Genomic DNA, 23,239 nt, shown 5'->3' on the forward strand with positions numbered 1-23,239 from the left:
CACAGCCAGGATGAACAGAACCATCAAGCCTTTAGTCTGTGGCCTACATTTCTGCATTAAATAATAAATACCTGGCACTCTGCATAGCTTCCAGTGCATCTCACTGAAATCATTAGTTCCCTTTCCAAGGGGTGACACTCAGGCAGATATTAATAGCTGCATCTTCAGAAGCCTTTGCTAATTGTGCTGCTTGCAGTTTGAAGTACTTTTTTGCTAGAAGGAGAGGCTTCATTAAGATTTTTAAGCTTCACCAAATGCTAATGCGTATTACAAACGTACCCTGAGGAACTCTGCTCTAAAAGGTGTTTAAATCCTAGCGTTTATTAACCCCCAAATAATGTGGGCAGATCAGCAGATCAGCAATTCCCACATGCAGTGACACAAGAGGTGCTTCTGCAGGAGGCCAGTCCCATGCTGGACACACAGTTCGAGCATCATTCTCCACCACAGCTTAAAGGTACAACCTTCCCTACCCCACATTCATGCAGGTGAAGTATCTGGTCTCGGTCACTTCTGGTGCTGGCACTTACCAGCCGGTCAACCCCAGGCTCCAGCTTAACTTCAGCACTAACGGGACGGGATGCATCATCTACTGCAGGATCAGGGGGTGATGCTTCACCCAGAACTATCAGCCCCTGGAAGAGAGGGAAGGGAACAGGAATTAACTGCAGGTCCTTCGGTCCCAGCAGGGAAACTGCTCATCCATCATCCTCAGGAACCACAACCGCTGCCCAGCCAGGCCTCCATTCCCACTGTGTTCCTCACATACGATGCCAAAACCAGTCTCCGACTGCCTGGATTTTCCTGACAATTAAACTGGACTCGGAGGGGCAAGGACAGAAGCTGACTCCAGATCGCAAGCCTTCAGCCCGTTAACAGCAGACAGTGAGCTTCCTCTTGGGCAAAACTGCTGCCATCCCGCTGCCGTCCCACTTCCACCCCGCTTCCCACCCTTCCCGCATGGCAGGGGCTCAGCATGCTGCGTGCCAGCAAACCAGAGAGCATTCCAGAGAGCATTTTACTGGAGTGCCGAGCAGGAAGCGACTGCTTTCACAGTACAAAGTGGAACTCGCCACCAGAGCCAAGCAAACGGGTTTGAGTGGGTGCCAAAAATGATCAGTCAAACTTATTACTGCAAGCAGCTTTCTTTCAAAGAAGTGATATTCCCCAAATTCAGTAAGGAAAGAAAACCGTCGATAAACAAGCCTCTGCGATAAAGCACGCGGGACAAAGCACAGTGGCAGGAGCACTGCTTTATCAGCCTTAACATACGCTGTCCTGTTTGTTTGAAGTGGAGCTTACTCTAAAGGCAGGACTGGTTTCTCTCTGAATGACACAAAGTGAACCAAAATCATTGTAATGATGTATATTCTGAGCTCCAGTATCACAAAGCAGGGTAAAAGGTGCAAGGGATTAGGGATGGTGGAACCCACAGGCCAGGAATACAATCCAGGCCAAAGACAAGCCAGAACAAGCATGTGTTTGGTCAAACTATGGGCAGGGCTGCTCTGATTAGGAACAGGCTCAGTCATCCAAAACCAGTCCTGGAGGTTACCCAGTGTGGGACAAGAAAGTGAGCCTGGAAGGGAACCTGGACATGTTATGTGGAGAGAGGAGAGAGCTACAGGCAAAAAATCCACTGATTCCCCCCGCCATGGCACGTGGGCATGGCAGTGCCTCATAAGGCTCATCTTATGCCTTGACACAACCTATACAACAGATTCCAGAAGGACAATGGGAGCCCGCAGATCAGGGATGCTTTATCTGAGAACAGTTCATAAGCTAAATACAACCGCACGTGGCCCCTGAGCAGCAGCGAGGGAGCAGCCAACGCCTGGGACAAAGACGATGATTAAAAACTCAGAGTGCTCTGGCATCAGAAACAACCACAAGGAATTCTGCCCCAGTTTGAAGGAGCGGGATGAAGGGAGCTGCTCCATGCCTCAGGAAGGAGCAGGGATCCATTCTGCATACTATGGCATTTGTAAGCACGTCCCTTTAATGGGACTCTAAAGCGGAGGCTTAATGCAGCCTTCCCTGGGACACAAGTTTGGGTCTCATGCTCCCATCCAGAAGCTGCACTGCCCAAACCTCCCATGCCAGCCAGTTTTAAATCTCCCTTATTTAAATGCTTCTCAATAATAGAGAGGAATTAGAAGGGCAACATCAAATTCCCAGCTCCCTTTCAGGAAGGGGAAAGGAGCAGCAGCGGATCTGTATCATTCCAAGGTCACACAGTACTTGCGTTTCACTAGCATTCTCCAAAACAAAGGGAAAAGAGAGACTTCCTCCAATCTATGTGGGCAAGTTTGTGGCTTCTTTACTCCCCGTTTTTATCACCAATTACAGTATTAATGACAAGTCAATTGTACAGGTCTCAGAGGCAGATACAGAGACAGATCTCGGGTGTCTCAGTCCTGTAACAGTCAGCAGCTTCTGCCTAGGGACTAATGGGTGAGGAAGAGGAGTGACACATCAGAAAGAGATTGAGTGTCCTAAAGAGCCCTGCAGAGGGACAGCAGCATCTCTTATCATGCCCTAAGCCTGACATACCATTGGAGACACAGAAAGCTCATGTGAAAGCTGCAAATTCCTCCAGCAAGAGACTCCTCCTAACTCCTATCCCACCCTTCCCATCGCATGTTTCGCTTGCCTCAGCAGCCCCAACAGGAGCACGGCCCTTCCCATGGGACAGGCCACACGGATCACAGCAGCAGCTTAAGGGAACACAGTGAACCCGTCTCGGATGCTCTGGGAACAAGCCGAAGCTGGGTCTGTGGAGATGATGTGCAAAACAACCCCGTCTTGAAGGGGTTTTGGTCACTGCATTACAACCGAGCACACAATTCCTGAAGGAGCCCTTCATCTTAATTTACCTCTTATTCATCTAAGAGTGGAACTAGGAAGAGACACAGAATGAGAGGAAAAATGCTCTTTGTTCCTTCCAAACCCAGAGCTGCCCACACGCAGGGGTGCAGAGACTCTGCTTGGGGGACAGGGACCGGCACGTGCCACATCCCACCTCGTTGTGAGAAGAAACAAAACCACTTTATTACCTTTGTGGACATTCAGTCCCTTAAATTAACTGCAGATGCTCTTCACAACCAACCCAGAACCAAAGGCACAACAGCACATTACAGCTACCATTGAACACAGCCTCGCTGATGGGTTGTTTTCCTCGTGTCTCACCAGGCTCCAACTGAGCCGATCCCAATGTGCTGAAAACACAATTACTGCTGAGACACCCAGGCAGCAGTTTGTACCTTCAAAACAGGAGGTTATTTGTGACTGCCTGGTCCTTCTCCTGCTTTGAGTTACCAAGCAATGCATCTTGAAGGCTACACTGGGATGTGAACCTTCAAATAGCAAGGTAACTAACATTAAAAAAAGAGGAAAGCAGAAGAGAAAGAAGAGAAAAGAAAGCTGAAATCCTGCAGCAGCTACACTTTAACTTCCTCATGGCCAAGCTGGAGTGAAGTTGTAGTGATAGAAACAAGGCGTCACCAGATTCTTGGCATTATTGTCCTTGTACAATTTGAAGCCAAATCCATTCTAACCAGGCTCCTGTATTACTCATTTCTCTGGTCTCCTACATGTGTCCCAAGCTGCTCTTATGACTCTTACTCTGAGGCTTTTATTGATGAAAACAGAACGTTTCCCACCACCACCAAGACAACAACAGCTGGATGCAAGCAGTGATCTCCACGAGGTCTTGTCAGAGAGATGGGGTATTTGAGACTCGCTTTCTTACTCAGACAGAACAAACAGCCACTACCAGATCTTCACCATGTGAACTCTGCTGCTACTGGAAGTGCCAATGCTTTATCTAAAATTCATATAATGGGTTATCACAGCTGAGGCGTTTTGTTTTAGCAAATCAAGAGAGGTGACATCCTGTTTGCTGAAACCTCAGATGTACTTTTCATGCCTGACACCAGACCGTGATGTTCTTCTTTCAGACCTAGAGCCTGCAACCGCCGGTAAAACCATAGGGGATGCTTGTAGTCATGATGAGGCCCTTTCATGAGCCTGTGAAGTTGTCATCATGTGGTGAAAGCGCTGAATCTTCCACTTCATTAGATGAGTTTCCTCATTTCTTTCACTGTTTAATTTTAGCATATAAATGTTTAGCTATTTGGTACTTAGAAACCATCCTGCACGATCAGCTTTTTCAGACAGAAGGAAGAGGATCCCTTCTGAAACTGGTTCCTGAACTGGACACACAGCCCGCCTCCCAGAGGCCTTCTGCTCTAATCTGGGTTCTGTGTTGCATTCAGCTCTTCCACCTAGTCCCTCACAGCCCCCCCTCCCTCAAATAGCCTGTTTTTCTACATAGCTGTGGAGATGTCCCCTCTCCCTGCCCTGCCTGTGCTCTCTGCCCTCTGGAAGCCTCCCCGCCACCCCCAGAGCACCACCCATCTTGGGAAGAGCATTTGCTAGGCTCCGAATTCCTGAGGATCTCTAAGTTGATGCAATACCATGAGCCTTCTTGCCACAAACTCCAGACATTCCTCCCTCCAAGGTCTGACATTTAGACGTGCATGCCTGAACTAGTCTTGGTAACAATTCCTTCCTCATCCCCTCTCTGCTCTTCCCCATTCTCCTGCCATCTGAGACTAAGTCTGAAAAGAATAATTCCTTCCACAGAGAAAGGTCAGCACCTAGGAACAGTCTTTTTTATACTCCAGATTCAATTTTGAGCCTATGCTATGTGATTACATCTGAAACTAACTTCCCCCACAGTCCCCTCACTTCTCCAATAAGTCTCTTGTTAAGTTGTTCCTTATCCCCATCTTCAGCTATTCCCCAAAAGAAAGAATGGGAAGGCTTTGAAAAGAAATCAAACGAAGAGAAAGGCTCAAACCATGCAGGTAACAACAGTTCTGTTCAGTACCTAAAGGCTGACTTCAGAGTGAGGTATTGCTCTCCACGTTACTGTACTGAACCAGGGAAAAGAACCACACTCTGCCTGCACCAAACAGCACTGCAATCAGTCACAACTGTGCAGCATGTTTCGTGAGAGATGCAGGGGAGAAAGGATCAGCCTCTGCACAGGTGCCCTCACTGCATCAGAAGAGAGAGCCATTAGGAGGCAGGCAAAGCAAGACCCCCAGTGCTCACCTTACTGGCTCTGATCTGCTTGTAGATGTCCGTTTGCTGCCGGATCCGGTATTCCAGGTCCGAGACGTGGGCTTGGAGCCAATTCCAGCGACTGACGATGGCTGCACGGTCTGCTGCCCACCTCCACTCTGCCCTTCGCCTCCTGGGAAAACACAGAAGGGAAGGGGGGATTACGCTGAGTGTGATTTTAATTCCACAGTGCCCTTGCAGACCAACAGCTCCCACCTGAGTGCTGTGGCTGGTACCATGGAGCCACCGCTAATCATGCCCCACCAAACTGCAGACACGCTGTAAAAGCCAGTATTAAAACAACTTTTAGTACCTAGTGATGGGAGCCCTGCCTATGCAAGTGTTCAGATTGTATTCCATGCTTAACTGAAGCAGCAGCTCCAGTCCTACCTGGCCACATCTGCCAGACCCACTTTTCCAAGTCTTAGAGGAAAGAACCCATCTGTCCTCCCCCTTTCTGCAGACAGCCTCTTTAAAAAGAGACTTCTGCCATCTGAAGTCACGGAGTATGTCTGAGCACCAGCACGTTTTACATGGCACAAATATGCTTTAACTAGTGCGTGGACTATACACGCCGCGTCTCAGTCAGCTCTGTCGTGGTTTAAACCCACTCAGCCATGCAGTCTCCCCCTTGCTCCCCCTCTCCGCTCCCGGAGGGATGGGGAGGTGAATCCAAAGAATGTAACTCCCATGGGTTGAGATAACAGCAGTCCAGTAGCTAAGGTAGAACACAAATCACCGCTGCTACCACCAGTAATAACAATGATAAGGGAAACAACAAGGGGAGAGAATACAACCGCTCACCACTCGCCAACCGATACCCAGCCTGACCAAGCAGTGATCTAGCCCTTCCGGGTAACTGCCCTCAGTTCTACATCCTGGGCTTAACGTGCTGTGCTACGGAATACCTCTCTGGCTAGCTTGGGTCAGGTGTCCTGTCTCTGCTTCCTCCCGCCTTCCCCTCCTCCCTGGCAGAGCATGAGACTCACAAAGTCCTTGGCCAGAGTAAACATTACTGAGCGGCAACTAAAACCATTGGTGTTATCAGTGCTGTTCCCAGGCCGAAAGTCAAAACCACAGCACTGCACCAGCCCCTAAGAAGGAGAAAAATGACGGCTACTGCTGAACCCAGGACACTGTTACAAAACCCTTACTCTCTACTACCGCACTCCGGAGCGGAAAGGAACACAAAGATGGGAAGGAAAGTATGAGCCTACAGCTCTCATCTCCCACATTAAATGCCACAGTATCACGAAAACACACCCTAAGCATCCTGATTCTGGTAGACAAATATTAAGGCTACCCAGGAAGAGAGAAAACCACACCATGGTGCAGAAACAAAGCACCAGCAGGAAGCCCATGCACAAATCCAGTGCCCCTCCACAAAGCCTTTGCACATCTGGATGTTTGGAAATTAAGAAATCTTAAAATCCCAGACTGGTTTGTGTTGGAAGGGACCTTAAACCTCATCCAGCTCCAACCCCTGCCACAGGCAGGGACCCCTTCCACTGGAGCAGCTTGCTCCAAGCCCCTGTGTCCAACCTGGCCTTGAACACTGCCAGGGATGGGGCAGCCACAGCTTCTCTGGGCACCCTGTGCCAGCGCCTCAGCACCCTCACAGGGAAGAGCTTCTGCCAAGAGCTCATCTCAGTCTCCCCTCGGGCAGGTTAAAGCCATTCCCCTTGGCCTGTCCCTACAGGCCCTTGTCCCAAGCCCCTCTCCAGGTTTCCTGCAGCCCCTTTAGGCACTGGAGCTGCTCTCAGGTCTCCCCTTCAGGAGCCTTCTCTTCTCCAGGCTGCCCCAGCCCAGCTCTCTCAGCCTGGCTCCAGAGCAGAGCTGCTCCAGCCCTCACAGCATCTCCAGGGCCTCCTCAGCACCCTCATAGTGCTTCAACCAAGCCTCTGTGTGCAAAGACCAAGTCACAGCTGTCCACAGAGCAGTGCTGGGTGGAATGTCCCTGCTGGACCTCCTGGCTGTGTGGGCACTGTCACTTCAGTGCTAATGGAGATGGGGCCAGATTTCCACCAAAACAGGGATGGCATCCGCTGCCTCCAGCCCTCGCAAAGCCCAGCTGCAAACCAATTCTAGGAGCTTAAGTCCTTCTCTTGGATTATTTCCCTGTGTAAAGTGCCTGCTCTATTCTGGTCAACACTGACCTTATGTTTGGTGGAAACTGTATTTATTGGAGATGGATGCCACAGCAAGGCCAGATCTTAATCCCCCATCAGTTACTCCGAGGATACAGTCAGCAGAGCTAGAGACAAAAGCCAGCCAAGGCAGTGACCATAGGGTTAATCTGGTTTACAACAGGCCAACACCAGCCCAGCATCATGCAGCTCTAACCCAGACCTCCGAACAGTCATGCTTTACTGTGTTCCAAGCAGGATAAAGCCTTGCAAAGTGCATGGCCCCTCCTCCCTGCAATGAATCCCCAGTCTGCGCCTAAATGGCACAGAATCCCCTCCATGGAGGATAGGAAAGTGGTGCTTGGGAAGCAGATCTTGATTTCCCTCTGACTCCATCACCTGCAAGACTGACAGTGTTTGCATGACGTGGCTTCCCACGAGACCAACCAGAGCATTTCACTTTCCTGCCAGCCAAGTCTCGGGGAAATTCTTACCAGACTCATTTCAGAAGCTAAAACCAATTTTACTAGAGAAGAGTTCATCTTTTATAGCTGAAAGCCTGGGAAGACCTCTGCAATGGCTGTGTCAGCTTCCACAGCATCCTCAGCTTCTGTGTGCGCAATAATCACCTGCACTCCTAGAAGGCTGAGGACTAAGCCAGATCCCAGCAGGCTGGATCCATGTGGCACTGGGAATTGTTTTTAGAACGCTCAAAAGCTGCTGAGAGCACTTCCAAGCTGCCGGCTCCCTTGCTTGCCTCTGCAGCACCCATGCCTGCTGGAGCAACACCGGCCTCCTCCGGTGGAGACACCTCATTCTTCGCTCACATGACACAGAAACAAAGCATCAAAGCCACCTCATGCCCATGCAGGTGACGTGGCAGCGCACGCAGCAGTGGACCTGTTCTTCACCTTAAAACCAGGACACATCCTGCTCCAGGAAAACCCACTGGATTTACCCCAAAACTAAGCCAAGAAGCGAAGCAGGGTAACGTGTGCTTCATGCCCTGACACCCTGCGGCACGGGGGGAGGAGACATCATGATGGCTCAGCCACACTTTCCAAAACAGCACCAAGCGTAGTGTGGTTCTCTATATTTAGAATGAAGCTTTTTTCGGTGCCTGTTCAATTACACCCTTTGCTGCCGTGTGCTGCCAGCAGCAGAGATGTCTTCTCCTGATGTAGAGCAGCTTTGGGATAACAAGGGAGGTAGTTTCTTGAGCTTTAATCTCTACACAAATCACAAGAACAATCATTTTCTCAACCAGGACTAGAAAGTACCAACCACACACAAGATACTGCAGTGACCTGGGATGCTGCCACCACCAGCAGTCACCTGGAACCTCAACCAGAGCGAGGGAAACCCTCTTCCTTTCTGTCTAAACGTTAGGGGTTTTAGCATGATAACCAGTAAAAGTGTACTGCACTTGCCCAAAATGGGTTTTGGATTAAGCTGAACAAGATGATGGATGGACAATGGCTGCTGAGAGCGGTGTCACTGCGAGCGGCTGCACAGCTTGTCCTGAGAGGGGACACGGAGCTGCTGGAGGAGTCCAGAGGAGGCCATGGAGATGCTGTGAGGGCTGGAGCAGCTCTGCTCTGGAGCCAGGCTGAGAGAGCTGGGCTGGGGCAGCCTGGAGAAGAGAAGGCTCCTGAAGGGGAGACCTGAGAGCAGCTCCAGTGCCTGAAGGGGCTGCAGGAAACCTGGAGAGGGGCTTGGGACAAGGGATGTAGGGACAGGCCAAGGGGAATGGCTTTAACCTGCCAGAGGGGAGACTGAGATGAGCTCTTAGGCAGAAGCTCTTCCCTGTGAGGGTGCCGAGGCGCTGGCACAGGGTGCCCAGAGAAGCTGTGGCTGCCCCATCCCTGGCAGTGTTCAAGGCCAGGTTGGACACAGGGGCTTGGAGCAACCTGCTCTAGTGGAAGGTGTCCCTGCCTGTGGCAAGGGTTGGAGCTGGATGAGCTTTAAGATCCCTTGAACCCCAACCAGTCTGGGATTCTTGTGCTTTGAGAGGCAAAGCTGGTGCAGGAAGTAACAGGAGCAGCAGCAAAGCAGTTAAAAGCTGCATCCTCCAAGGGAAACCATTCACACTGCTCTCCGGTGTGCTCTGAGTGTGAGAGCTCACACAGAACAGGCTATGGGAGGGGGGGCAGCCTGACAAGGACAGCGTCCAGCCCACTTAAGCAGATGGATGGTGCTTATCCTAAGTAGAGCATGCACGCAGAATTAGCTGCCTTGCATCTCCTTGCATGGACGGAACCTATCACTACAGTCCCTGATGAAGAGTCCCTCTGCAGCATCCTTGTAGCCCCCCTTCAGGTATTTCCACCCGGGATCTCCAGCAGATCCAAAACCTGTCAACAGACCATAAAAGTGGTTTCAAACAGGGTAGTTTATGACATTGAGCTGTTGGCTCTATTAGAGGCCAAATCACCCACATTAATTCTGCACACTTTCCTTGTGCAGCCCCAGGGCAAAGTTTAGCAGTGTGAATGCAACTCAATGTTTCATGTCCACACTGGTGCAGTGCCTGCTCCTGAGCAGTGGTGGGATGCCAAGAGGAACCTCATGTATAAATCAACTCCTGCTGATTCACCGGAAAGGGAGAACTATTAAGCATTCAATTCAGGTTAAAACAAAGCTTCCCATCCCCTTTCTCTGCTCATCTTTTTAGGGGCTTGAATGCCAGTACTGAAAACCAGGTAAAATATGGGGACACTTGCTGTTGGACTCTGTGCTAGGGACAGCACCACCAATGCTCCTGGCAGCCTGGAAACCCAGGACATGCCCAAGGGAAGGAGCCATGTGCTCTGCTCACACGGAGCCAATTCCAACAACAGGCATCCAAGCATCATCCCCCAAGCACTACATAAACACAACTTTTCCAGCTGCTCTCATGATCCTCAGCTGTGCCTCACTAGCAGAGAGCTCCGCACCCAATTCAGCCGCTGTTTTCCACTTTGTGCCATGTATTCTTCGAGCTGCCTCCTCGGACCACAGAGCTTTTGTTAAACAGACCAGTGCAAAACCAGATCTATGGGTGGAGCAAGAGTTAATCTGTGCCAAACGCACTGGCATGACAACTGCAAGGGAGGAAGCACAGAGCCCACAAGCGCTGCAGAACAATCTCATTAGCTGATCACAACATCGCTGCCTGCGAGGAAGCCAAAGTGAACAATTTGTTCAGCTGAACACTCGCCCCCACCCTGTGGCCAGAAACAGCAGCTCCTGAAGGGCTCTTCTGCTCACAGCATGTGCTCAGCACTCATCTCCATCTACTTCAAACCTCCACCCGCTCATTCATTCCTCTGCTGAGGAAAATCAAAGACCTCTAGAGGCTGGGACTAAAGACTTAATACCACTGCTCCTGCCTGACAAACCCCACTGCTCGGGGGGAACTGGGGAGCACAAATCCTCAGCAAGGATGCTGTGCCCAGCAGCAAGGGCAGCGCTGGCCGGTGGCCACCAGCACAGGGGCCATGTGGAATCTGCATTCAGCTACAGCAGATCTCAACTCCCTCCTTTTGATGCCGAGGAAGCAGCCAAAGCACTGGCCACAGCATGCACAGCTTTGTCTGCAGAGCAGCCAGCACTTGGGTCAGGATATGAAAGCTTTGGTTTGGCATCTCTGGAAAGAACACCTCCATCCAAAGGCAAAACTCCCCCCTGCCCCGGGCAGGACACAAGACACATCAGCTCATGTGCCGATAACACAACATTTCATCTCCATGCATAACTACTCGGAGCCCACCGCCTCCTGGTTGGGATGCAGCGGCGCGGTGGTGCTCAGCAGTGTGACTCACACCATGCTGCTGATGCTGAGTCACTTGCTTTGTCTGTGCTGGCCCTTTCTCAGTCCCATTCACAAATCCAGTGGAAACCCATGAACCTCGAGAGGAACACGCAGCAGCTTTCACCAAAGCCTGGAGAATGGTGTCTCAAAAGTAGAGTGGATCCTTTAATGGGTTTTGCGTTTAGGACTGGAAGGATGCAATGGTTTGGGTGGTGACCCTAAACCACTCACTATGCCACCAGCAGAAGATCTGTGGGATTTCAGACACCATCTCCCAGGCAGGGTCTGCACGTGCTGTCAATGTCCACACAGCAGCAGCTCTGCCACAGTTCGCTCTGTTCTGCCCATCTCACCTACGGCCAAGCCAACGGGTACCAGACCATGACCGGGATCAACTCTGTGCCAGCAGGGATGAGAACGGATCCCAAGGGACAGAAATACTGCTGTCCCCTGTGCCAACACAACAGCATGCTTAGGGAAGACCCAACAGGGTGACATGAGAACACCTTCCAAACATGGACATCAGAGCCAGTCACCAAGACAACAGGCAGTTGATGGGGTGATGCTTCCTGGAAGAGATTTCCATTTCCACTCAGTCCCTCACACAGCAGACCCCACAGTGCTTTGGGCTGTGCCACAGCTGCCTGGGACAGGCACCTTCCCACCATTTATCAGAGCTTGCCTTCCCCTGCCTCAGCTGACAGCAACAAAAGCTCCTATGGGTGAGGAAGTCAAAGCAGAAGCCACTGATGGCTCAGTGCTGATCATTACTGTTTCTCATGAGCTTTAAAACAAGCCATTGTGCCACCTTCCTAATGCTCCTCTTAGCACCTCCATCTCATTCATTCCTGAAGACTGCTGTGGAGGGGATCTTCCCAAAGTGTGCAACTCCCCGAGCCAACATGCATCCACAGCCACAGATGCAGCTCCAGCCCTCTGCTCCCCATCACTTCAGCCGGTTACCGCGAAGCTCTTGTCCTTTGCTGCCGTATCACTACTCCCAGGTAACTTTCCCAGCCATCTCAAGGTGCCACTCGTTTAAAAGAAGGCAAAAAGTCCTAATTCCCACAGCTTCATGACACGGTTACCCATGAACTGGAGACAGTTCAACAACGTGACCATCAAACCCTTCTGACTTCACTTTCTGTTCAGTTCATGACCCATGTGGCAGCACATGGATCAGTCAGAAGGCCCTGCTTGCATTCAGCTTCACTGGAGTTCAGTTTTCTTCATTTCCTGAATGCTCTCAAGGCCTTTGCTGAGCTCCCTCACGCTGCCTGCCAGGGTCAGCTTTGAACTTTTGGGATATTTCAAATCCAAGTGCCCCAGATCTTTAGGCTGTGACATTTATGCAATGCCCCAAGCACTTATTCAGCGCACTGCAAACCAGCCATTCCAAGCTTGAGCTGCTCTTCAGCCCTGAGCAGCAACAATTGTTCTGTGACAATAGCCTGAACTTCAGATTTTATTCTCCCAGCTATGCCAATGCGAGTACTTTGGCTCACGTCTGAATCCCTTCTGGCACCCAAACACGGAGCGAGCATCAGGAGCGGGGCAGCAGGTCCAGGGAGGTGATTCCTCCCCTTCTACTCAAGCCTGGTGAGGCCACATCTGAAGTCCTGTGTCCATTGCTGGGCTCCTCAGAGCAAGAAAGACAAGGAGCTGCTGGAGAGGGCCCAGCGGAGGCCACAAGGATGCTCAGGGGTTTGGAGCAGAGATTGCTGGAGCTGGGCCTGGTTAGAGAAGAGCAGACTGAGAGGGGACCCCATCAATGCAGATCAACAGCTCAGAGGAGGAACCAGGAGAATGGAGCCGGGCTCTTCCCAGTGGTGCCCAGCAAGAGGATGAGGAGCAACGGCCATAAACTAAACCACAACAAGTTTCACCTCAACATGAGGAAGAACTTCTTTCCACTGAGGGCAGCAGAGCCCTGGGACAGGCTGCACTGGATGGTTCTGGGGGTATGTGAAGGGAGCAAGGTGGGGACAGGAGGTGGGAATCAAGAGTGTGGACACAAAGAGCTGCTGTTACGGCAGCAGAACCGACTCTTTAGACGCACAGCAGAGCAGGCAGGTGAAGAATACCACCTTTATAAGAGAATTTACTGGACCACTTCTTCACTGTCCTTCTCCCCATGCTCCCAGCAGCTCCGCACAGCAGCCCCCAGGAGAGTGAATGCTGCCAAGGTGCAGAATTTGCTGGATCATCATGATGCCGGAAAGTGCAGGGCAGGTTGTTAGGCCCTGTAGCTAAATCCAGGAACAAGGGCATAAGACTGCACCATGCACGGAAGGTGTCTGTAACTGAACAACAGCTGGCTCCAGCTGCAGAGCACTTTCAGTTCATTGGGAATTCTCTCCCTGAAGCTCTGGTTAACACACCATTCTTGGCAATGCAAACTAAGCACCAAGGTGCCCATCCTTCCCCCCAAAAGAGGATTGCTCAAGCTCACAACCAACTTCTCACTACAAGAGAGACATTGAGGTGCTGGAGCGGGGTCAATGGGGCTGGTGCAGGGCCTGGAGCCCAAGTGTGATGGGGAAGGGCTGAGGGACCTGGGGGGTTCAGGCTGGAGAAGAGAAGGCTCAGGGGGGACCCGATCGCTGCCTACAAGTGCCTGAGAGGAGGATGGAGCCAGGAGGGGCTGGGCTCTGCTCCCAAGGAACAAGGGATGGGACAAGAGGAACCGGCCTCAAGCTGCACCAGGGCAGGTTTAGATGGAGCTGAGGAACAATTCCTGCCCCAGAGGGTGCTCAGGCATTGGAACAGGCTGCCCAGGGCAGGGCTGCAGTCACCGGCCCTGCAAGGGTTCACACAGCGTGGAGACGAGGCCTCAGTGCCATGGGGCAGTGGTGGCCTTGGCAGTGCTGGGAACGGTTGGAGTGGGTGAGCTTAAGGAAGTGGCAGGAGCATGAAGTCAATGGAAATTTTGCTCTTCATTTTTTCTCTGCTACATTCAAGGTGGGATTTCATGAACAGATTTCGACCTTCCTTTGGCAAACTCAATAGCTATGGACCAGTGACTCCTGCTCACTAAGTACACAGTAAGAGAGGCTGTTTTTACCATCTTCATCATGAATACAAGCAGTACCAATTACAAGAAGGCACTTGACTGACTTTAAGATAAGAGGTCCTGAAATACCTGCACACATCACACCTCCATCCTAGAACTCTGCCTGCAGATTAGCAGAGCACACAAGGAGCACACCCAGGTGGATATATTGGCAAAGACCCCAAACCAAGTGTCCCTGGAGAAAACCAGCATCCTCCCTAGGGAGCTAAATAAAAGCTGCTGGGACACCTTCGGTCAAAAACCACCTCATGGGCTTGCAGTGGCAAACAACATCGTCCAAGAAGGAATGCTTGAGTGTCTTATGTTCTTCAGACAAAAGTAAGTTCACAACAGGGAGAGGAAAATTACAGCACTGAGTAAACTGTTTGGAAAGTGATTACACTTGTTTGTGTGTGTAGAAATGGAGGAGTCTGATGTCAAAGTGGGGGAGCATTCGCTGTGGACCAGATTCCCTCGGGAAGCAAGAACAGAGGCTATGCAAATCAGAGCCTATTGTTCAAAGGGAAAATTTATGTCACATTCCTGAGCAGCAGTGTTCCTGGAGCAGAACAATTGGGGAGGCCCTTCTGCTGAGTACTGCACATTTTTATGCTCCACAGTAAATCAATATTCCATAATACAGGAACTATGCAAAATCACTGCCCAGTGCGAGGACAGCAGCTGAGAGCTCCGGCTGGTGAAGAGCATCAATACTGCACCATGTCAGACAGGACTTATCTGGGACATGCTTCTCATTGTTCAGAAGAGTTCCGTGAAGGCACAATTTATGGAATTGTTCTCCAGGACATTCAAATCTTCCTGCTCATGCCATAAAAGAGAACAGCACCAGCACTTTCCTGACGGTGCTGCTCTCAACTCCATTGAAACAAGTGCAGCTACTCAGTGTGCTAAAGTTTTCCACTCGGGGAGCACCAGCAGAGCAACCTCATGATACAGCCAACAAAAACCTCTAGTTAATCTCAAAGGTAAAGCTTTTTGCATCCCTATCCCCAGCCCTCTTTGCACGAGGAGGTGACAAGTCCTGCAGTATTCACCCAACTCCCCAGCAATGGAGCTGGTGAGGACTCCTGACAGGCTAACATGGGATGCAGGCATCTGCCCAAGCTGTTTTCAACTGTTGTTTCCATCAACCCGAGCAGGATTAATTGAAATAAATGGGACTAAAACCAGCTTTCATTTTTCTCTTGGTTTATCTTGCAGGAGACACAGTCTTCCTTTCCCCCCTCCACTGCACCCAGTAAGTACTGACAGAGGGGTGAGTAGTGTTGGATACTCCCATCTTCCCAGGGATGAAAATGCAGCTTCAATCTCTTCACTTTTTACTATGCAGCTTTAAGACCTGAGGTCAAAGGGGATTTTGTCATGGATCACAAGGCTCTTGTGAAAAAGGTGGGGTTTTTCCAGTCTTCCTCACCCCTCATTAGAGCAATCACATATTTAAATAATTAATTTAATTAAGCACAGAGAAGTCAAGAAAAAACACATCTGTCTGGACCATGTAGTGACATTAGGACAATACAGGTAGAAAGAAGTGTTCAAGGCCAGGATGGATGGGGCTTGGAGCAACCTGCTCCAGTGGAAGGTGTCCTTGCCCGTGGCAGGGGTTGGAACTGGATGAGCTTTAAGGTCCCTTCCAACCCAAACCATTCCATGGTTCTATGATAAGGATTTCCAGTCAAAGCAGAAGTTATCATCAATGCCTGACACAGATGAAATGGATGGGCTAGGGTGGGCAAGGGTGAACTAATGGATTTTAGGGGACATTGAAGCAGCAAGGAAAAGCAACATTGATGCCTAACAGCATCAGTGGTTTGAATTCACCCATCAGGCACAGTCCCAAGGCTCCCCAAGCTGCTGGCCTTTCAGGGGAGAAGCAAGAAGCAATCTGCTTCCCAAGGCCATGCGGGACCACCGTGCTGCAGGAGGCAGAGGGAGCGACCCACACGTGTGCAATTGCATCTCATGCCCACTCATGGGCTTGCCCTCATTTCCAAGCCTGCAATCCGAGTTGCTTCAGAGCCGTAGGAAAAGTGAAAAGATGTTTTTTCTGGCTTGAAGCACAGGGAGATCATCCCTGCTCAAAGTCACAGAAGCACCTTTTGGGAAAGGAGAACATCCACTGAAGCAAGCTGCTGCTATTCCCTCTGCAGGCGCAGCGCTCTGCTCATCGCGCAGAGGAGCTTGCAGTAAGACACGGCCCCACACCAGCATGCCCCAGCAGACAAAGCTCACCTCGCCTGCCTAAAATAGAGCGAGGATAGAGCTACACATCACTATCAAATCTGAAGGTCATTCAGTCGAGGGAAGGGGCAGGCACACCATTTCTGGCCTTGATTCAAGAGAAGTTTCCTCTTTCAAGCCAAGGAGCCCTTCCAGTTACCACAGAAATAACACAGTTTTGGCCTCCAAGCCCTTTATCTCAGAAGTGGGATAAAATAATCCTGGCTAAAGGACTACTATACAGTACATGAGTGCGAAAAAGCCCAGAGAGAAATGGAAAGAGAGGGGGGATGACAGGAGACTCCTGCGAATCACAGGATGTTCAGTTCTGCCTGGAGCCATGGAGAAACACAGCACACAGAGCACTGGGGAGGCACGGGCAGGGAGCAGGCATCTGCTCCTGCTGCTTAACCGTGGACAAGCAGCACTAGAGACAAGGTCAGGAGGTATAGAGTAAGGAATTATGTTCCACGATAAAGGACACGGAAAGGTTCCCAGCATGGATGCAGGAGGAGATGCTGGGTTTGGGGTAGATAAACTGTGGGCACAAGGAGGAAGGAGCTTTGGGCAGAGCTGTCCTGGAGCAGTGGCTGAGGATGGACAAAACACAGCATTCCCAGGAGCTAGCTGTGAAAAAACTGATAAACCTCAATTCCACCAGGAGAAGAAAGGCACAATTTGCAATGCTCGGCCACATGAAACCTCTTTCCCAGCACATGCTCCGGCATACAAAGGACTGAAGGAAACAGGATTCGAACATCAACCTGGAGCCACAAAAGAGCATCTCTGCTTTCCAAGAAAGGACCGAGCTCCGACCAGGTCAATGAACCTTCCAGAAGAGCAACTCTGGCCACTAATGAATGTCACTAATGAAGGGTTTGCAGGGAACTCCTCATCTCATCTGCATGCAGCAAACGGACCCATCACGTCACTTCCCCTGCTAGGGCTCGCCACACTTTTCGCACCAATGGATGTCTGTCAACACCCATGAATTTCTTGGACATTCCTGGCTGCTTTATCAAGTTTTCCCCTCAAAAAGCTCATTTACTGAATCTGTGAGTCCCTCTGCATGGCCCCACAGAGCACAGCTTAAGAACCACACTCTGAGCCCTGACCACGTTTGCCAGCAGCGATTAAACCCCAGCAATCACTGTGATAACCAGTGGCTGATGTAATCACTACAGAAACCTGCTCCAGGCCAGCCCAGAGCCAGGCAGTGCCTTGTAAGTGCTCTGTGTATCGACACCAGGGCGATGCAGTGCCCTACCATGAGAAGAAGCATCACTGCTGAGCTGTGATTTGTCTTTTCTGTTTGAGTAACTACAGAACAGATTCATCACCAGCTTCAGCAGGAGCTGGTGCACTCAGGTCACACCAGTAGTACATGCACTTAACCAGGAGCCATGTACTCTGCTGGAGAAGCCTTCATTTTGGCCTGTGAAGCTGCTCAGGACAGCAGAGAGAACTATCTCCCTGAAGCACAGACCTGAGCGCAGGATGGAGGGGCTGCAGGGGAGGCAAGGGTTATCCTGTCCTCCTCAGCACAGCACAGACAGGAGGTGGCACACGCTTCAGCTGGAAAGCCAAGTCTGGATGATCTGCTAGGAAGTGATCAAGACAGAAAGGACCCAACGCTCCACTTGGCAAGGCATCTGAGGGCTGCCACTGAGTCATGCGGGTCGACATCCTCTCCTCCGCCCTGGCTGCATGTACTGCCCTTTGGTACAAGGACAAAACGTGCCTGGCACAAGCACTGGGGAGTGAGAAGGAGTAAAAAGCTCATTGCTGGACCTCCACCTGGCCCCTGGAGAGAGGACTTGAGCCTCAATGCTGCCGAGCCCCCATCCTTCAACAGATCTCAATGCACTGTAGAACAAGGACCTCCCCCCAAACATAGTTTTATCCACAGGAGGCCTCTGCTACTCGCTGTGGGCTGACAAAGGCCTTAATGTTCAAACTTACAGATCCCCTATTTATTTTCCTGAAAAGAGTATGGGTAATTCAAGCCCTGAGAGAGGGGGGATGCCTTAGAGGGGGAAGGAAGCAGGATCTGAGTAAGTCTGCAGCGCTCAGAGCCAGCGATGCTCACAAACGCTGGCATTCCTACACACACCATCCAAACTGCTGCTTGCTGAACGAGCCACCAGAGCCTGCAGAGGGACCTGCTCCCACCGCCCCGTGGTCCCCGTTCTGGCCAGCTGGGATGTATGTGGTCAGGCAGATCAGAAACACGGCAGGGCAGTGGGCTGGTCTTTAAACAGGCTGGGGCAGCAGCTTCAAAAGCAGCACCGAGCTAAAAGCTGCATGAGAACAGCGAATAAAAAGCTTACACAAGGTCTCTGGTTTTGTTTGACCATCCCAGGCATGAGGTGGACACCAGGACAGGCTTAAGCAGATCTAACACTGAAGTGCTGCCTGTTCTCCCCAAACCGGCCTCTCACAAAGCTCAGAAAATCCATTTAGTTTCAGTCCAGTTCTTCAGACAAAGGAATCCCAGGATAGGAGCTTCAGTTCAACAGCTGCAGTATCAGTTCCCCCCACCCTTCTGTTCAGCCCCTGCACAGCCAGAGCAGAGCAGAGCACCAGCACGTCCTGAACCCCAAACAAGACACTCCTGCAGCTCTCCTGGCCTTGCTGCAGCTGTGCAGCAGATAAAGGCACCAGAAGAACACCAAAATAAACCCACTGAGCTTTCAGCTTTGTATGTAACAAAGTTCCATGTGAAACACAGCTTTTGTTTCAAGTACACACACGCACAGATAAACCTTCAACTCGCTTCCACTCTGGAGGGCTCGAAGGGGCACAGAAGTGAATGATGTGCTTTCTGAGCGCTTCAGACGTTGGCTTAAATGGCATGGGCTGGAGAATCAACTCCTCGGTGTTCTCTCCGGTTCTCCTGGTAAGACATCAGCATCCCAGTGTATCCCATGAAACGCTCTATGTATATTTTCATCACCACCATCTCGCTGTGCTGGACCAGACTCTGCTTCACCCCAGATACCCCGACCACCCGCAGTGATGCAGTTTATGGTACAAACCTCTTGCTGATGTGCAATTCTGATCCAAGATCCTCAGATCCCCTAACTCATGAGCCATTTACATCTCTTAACGAAATACTTTTGCCCTGTTACCAAAGGGTTATTAGGTCTCCAGTCATGCTCTGGGCAGTGGAGACAAACTCGGATAATGCAGAGTCTGAATAGGTAAAGGCACAAGTGTGCAGCCACGTTTCTTCTACAGAGTCAAAAGGCATCAGCCCATGAGATCTGTGGAACATGAACTCCCACTGAGAGCAGAGGGATGGAATTAGCTCCAGGTAGGCTCCAAGGGGGAAATCCACATCTGACCAGGAGGAACAGCAATGAACAGACAAATAAGAAGGGCAAGAAGTTAACAGCAGAGTCATTCCCCTGTAACCATCAATTTACTACCTTATCTTTGATGCCAGTCTGTACATCCACAGTGAACTCAGTGGGACTCTAATACTTGTACTTATTTACTATGTCACACAGGAAACCATTTCCTTAGGGAGCAGGGCACTACATGTATACTGCTACTGACGTCCAACATCCACCCTCCACAATGTGGTGGAGCAGTGCTGGGGAGGAAGGTGTGGTAGGATTTAAGAGGCTCAAAACTGGGTCTGCAGCCCTGAATCTGATAATGCTCTGCTCTATCGCAGACTTGCCTTTGGATCCTGGACTCATTACTTGATGTCTTTGTCCCATCTCTCACCTAGCCAGAGGTCTGCCTCACCTTCAAGAGTAGCTGTTTGCTCCGTTGTATTTACTGTCCCAGGCAGGAGACTGCTTTAGACTGGCATGGATTTAGCATCACAGAAGGAATTCCACTGGAACCACCAATTTACGGCCTTCCTTATTTTAATTACGCACACACATGCCAGAAGAGTTCTCTGTGATGCAGACAGCACACACTGCAGGCAGAGCTAGAGCTTGCAAGCCTCAGCTGGAGCAAAGCAGGTCCCTTACATACACACAGAGACGAGTTCAGAAGCGATTACATGGCCTTGATTTCAGTTTGTGAGATTAAAGGAAACGGAAGGGGGTCAGCAGCAGGTTAAGAATCCGCTCCTTGCAGTAACTTGCAGGTGAGAGCAATTGTTTGGGCTTTTTATTAGTTCAGGCACAGGAGGCATCTTCTGTGCAAACCTGGGGAGCAGGAATGTGCAGCCACTGGGATGTCACAACCAGTTACATGCTCCCAGATGCTTTCTCGTTGCCTCCCTGCAGCTCAAGTTCTGCCCAGAGACACTTTTCTGTTCCAGAGCTGAGGAAAGGACACGCTTTGTTCACCAACTCTTTGTGTCCTCTTGTGCTCCATTTTCTTTCCTCAATGTCTCGAGGAAAATGAAATCAGAAAGCTGTAAGCTCCAGCAGTTCCTCCCCTTTAACACTGTGGAACATGCTCTGCGTTAGCATGCCTGATCTACAACAGAAAACACGACCAGCAGCCTACATCAAGGGGTTCCTGCCCCTTTTCTAAGCCCACCCTTCCCCCAGAGCTCCGATTCCACCGTCGTCCCCCCCCAGCTCGTGCACCAGAGCCTGCACAATCAGGAGCTTCAAAGGAAGTGGCAACATCTCCCAGAGGTGTTTGCTCAGAAAGCCCCTGCCCGGCGGGAGGGTGAGCCCAGCAAGCTTCCCGCATCCTGCCATCCCAGCCAGCCATGGGAAAGAGCAACAAACCAACATCACGTGGAAGCAAACACACATAAATGCAAGAAGGGGGATCCCTAAGCTCAATCTAAGGCTATAAAGAGGAAGTTCTTTAATGTGAGGGTGGTGAGGCACTGGAATGGGTTGCCCAGGGAAGTTGTGAATGCTCCATCCCTGGCAGTGTTCAAGGCCAGGTTGGACAGTGCCATGGTTTAGTGTGAGCTGTCCCTGCCCATGGCAGGGGGCTGGAACTGGATGATCTTAAGGTCCTTTCCAACCCAACTGCTCTATGATTCTATAAACCATCATGGGCAAGACAGAGCTAATCCCCACCATGCAGGGAGGACACTGAATGGGAGCATGAATTTCCTCTTAGTATGTAAAAACCTGCTTGTGGGAGGAGGACACGGGTGTTCTGTTCCTTGGAAGTGAAAATATCCCCTCAAAGAGCTTTGGGGACAGCTCTGACTTGGTTTTTACATAGGCTTGGCTGAAGCACTGTGAGGATGCTGAGGCGCTGGCAGAGGGTGCCCAGAGAAGCTGTGGCTGCCCCATCCCTGGCAGTGCTCAAGGGCAGGTTGGACACAGGGGCTTGGAGCAAGCTGCTCCGGTGGAAGGTGTCCCTGCCCCTGGGACTGGATGAGCTTTAGGGTCCCTTCCGACCCACCCCGCTCTGTGCCTGAGGAGGCAGGCTCACAGTGGCTGCTGCTGCAGGAACGTGCCTCATCACCGAGCCGTGCTGGCAGAGCCCGTGGCCGCGCTGCTGCACACCGACCAGCTGCAGCACATCCCAGCCTTAATCCTTGGACGGGAGAACCCGGATGGGGGGGGGGGGGGGGGGGGGGGGGGGGCTGGCTGCTGCTGCCCTCCAACAGGTGGAAGTGGGGAACCTGGAGTCATGACAGAGCCTCAATGCTCCCCTTCATGCCGGCAGCGCTGGGACAATGAAATCACTGTCCAGCACTCGGTAAATCAAGTTCCTCTTTGTGAAAGTTGAACTCCAACAAGCAAGCGCTGCAACCCAACCCAGAGCCACCTCCTGCCAGGACCCAGGCAAACCCCAGCCTCTGCTGCCCTGTCCTGCTTTGCCACCACCAGAATATTCTCTGCCCAGCCCTGGCTGGAAACCAACCCCGATACCAGAGATACGTCACCAAATCGCATGGGCTGTCTTTGGACCTGGTGAATTCAATGGAAAGGAAGAGGAAATGAGACTGGTCACCGTTCAAACACTGCCTTGCAACCAGTGCATAAGGGGTTGTGCAAACACATTTCATAAATAGGTCAGAGACATGAGAAAGCAAGTGACAGACAGATGGCACAGTGAAAGGAGACAAGGAAGAAGGGGGCAAAAGCATCTAAGCCAAGAGAGAGGCGTCCAAGGAATTCTTCAATGAAGTCCCAGCTCGGTTTCACAGCTCCGAAGCTGACAAGTAGTAAATATGAAGTGGAAAGTCCTTTTTACTGTGGGCTGGGGCCCTGGATGTGGAAATCACATCTTGGAGCGTAAGACGCTGTTCACCTCCCAGCAACTCCGATTCAGAGGTGTCAATGTCTTCCTGGGACTGGAGCCAACGTGCACTTATAATTACGGTCTAAAGGACAGCATGAATTTAGGGCACACTACCTTCAATCTGCAGCAAAACTCCTGCTGGCATCACTATAACCTTTGTGCAAGCTTTACGTGACAACTATCTCCTGTGTGCATTAAAGGAAATTGTTACACCAGCATATTTAGAGATGTGTCAGGGAGGCCTTGGTGCTTCACCTCATCTTCAGACATAATCCCAGAGCATCGCCCTCCCTGCATGTCAGAGCTGTAACTGTGTTTCAGTATAGAATCCCAGACTGGTTCGGGTTGGAAGGGACCTTAAAGCTCATCCAGTTCCAACCCCTGCCATAATAAGGGAAGACCAGGAACAGGGGGCACTTTGAGGGGCTTTATGCAGAAACAAACATCTAAATAATCCTTCATTGAAGGAACAAAAAGGAGTAAGTTGCATCACTGACAAGATACCTTACTTGTACTGACAGTAAGCAAAAGCATGAGAACACAACACTTCAGACCACGTTTAGCAGACAAAGTAACATAGGCCAGAACTACAGTACTGGGATTGTCTTAGTTTTTAAGAGGGGAAAAAAGATCTTTTGGATCACTGAGGAATGCCACTGTTGGAATAAGAACACCACTATGAAGCCTTCGTAAGGAAAATAAAGTGAA

General features: G+C 50.8%; 1 protein-coding gene across 2 annotated transcripts in view; it reads right to left on the reverse strand.

The window, feature by feature from the left end:
- Positions 1-23,239, reverse strand: part of KANSL1 (KAT8 regulatory NSL complex subunit 1) — an 83,611-nt gene that overhangs the window by 18,216 nt on the left and 42,156 nt on the right. For both annotated transcript variants that reach the window (XM_057421979.1, XM_057421978.1), the window contains exons 3-4: positions 5,122-5,263; positions 531-635 (exon numbers count right to left, since the gene is read on the reverse strand). In XM_057421979.1, the coding sequence (XP_057277962.1) occupies positions 531-635; positions 5,122-5,263 (247 nt within the window). The remainder of the gene's footprint in view (positions 1-530; positions 636-5,121; positions 5,264-23,239) is intronic.

Source organism: Pezoporus wallicus, unplaced genomic scaffold, assembly GCF_028554395.1.
Source record: "Pezoporus wallicus isolate ANWC-B61680 ecotype Strahan unplaced genomic scaffold, APGP_CSIRO_Pwel_v1 contig_8488, whole genome shotgun sequence".
Taxonomy (NCBI): Eukaryota; Metazoa; Chordata; class Aves; order Psittaciformes; family Psittacidae; genus Pezoporus; species Pezoporus wallicus.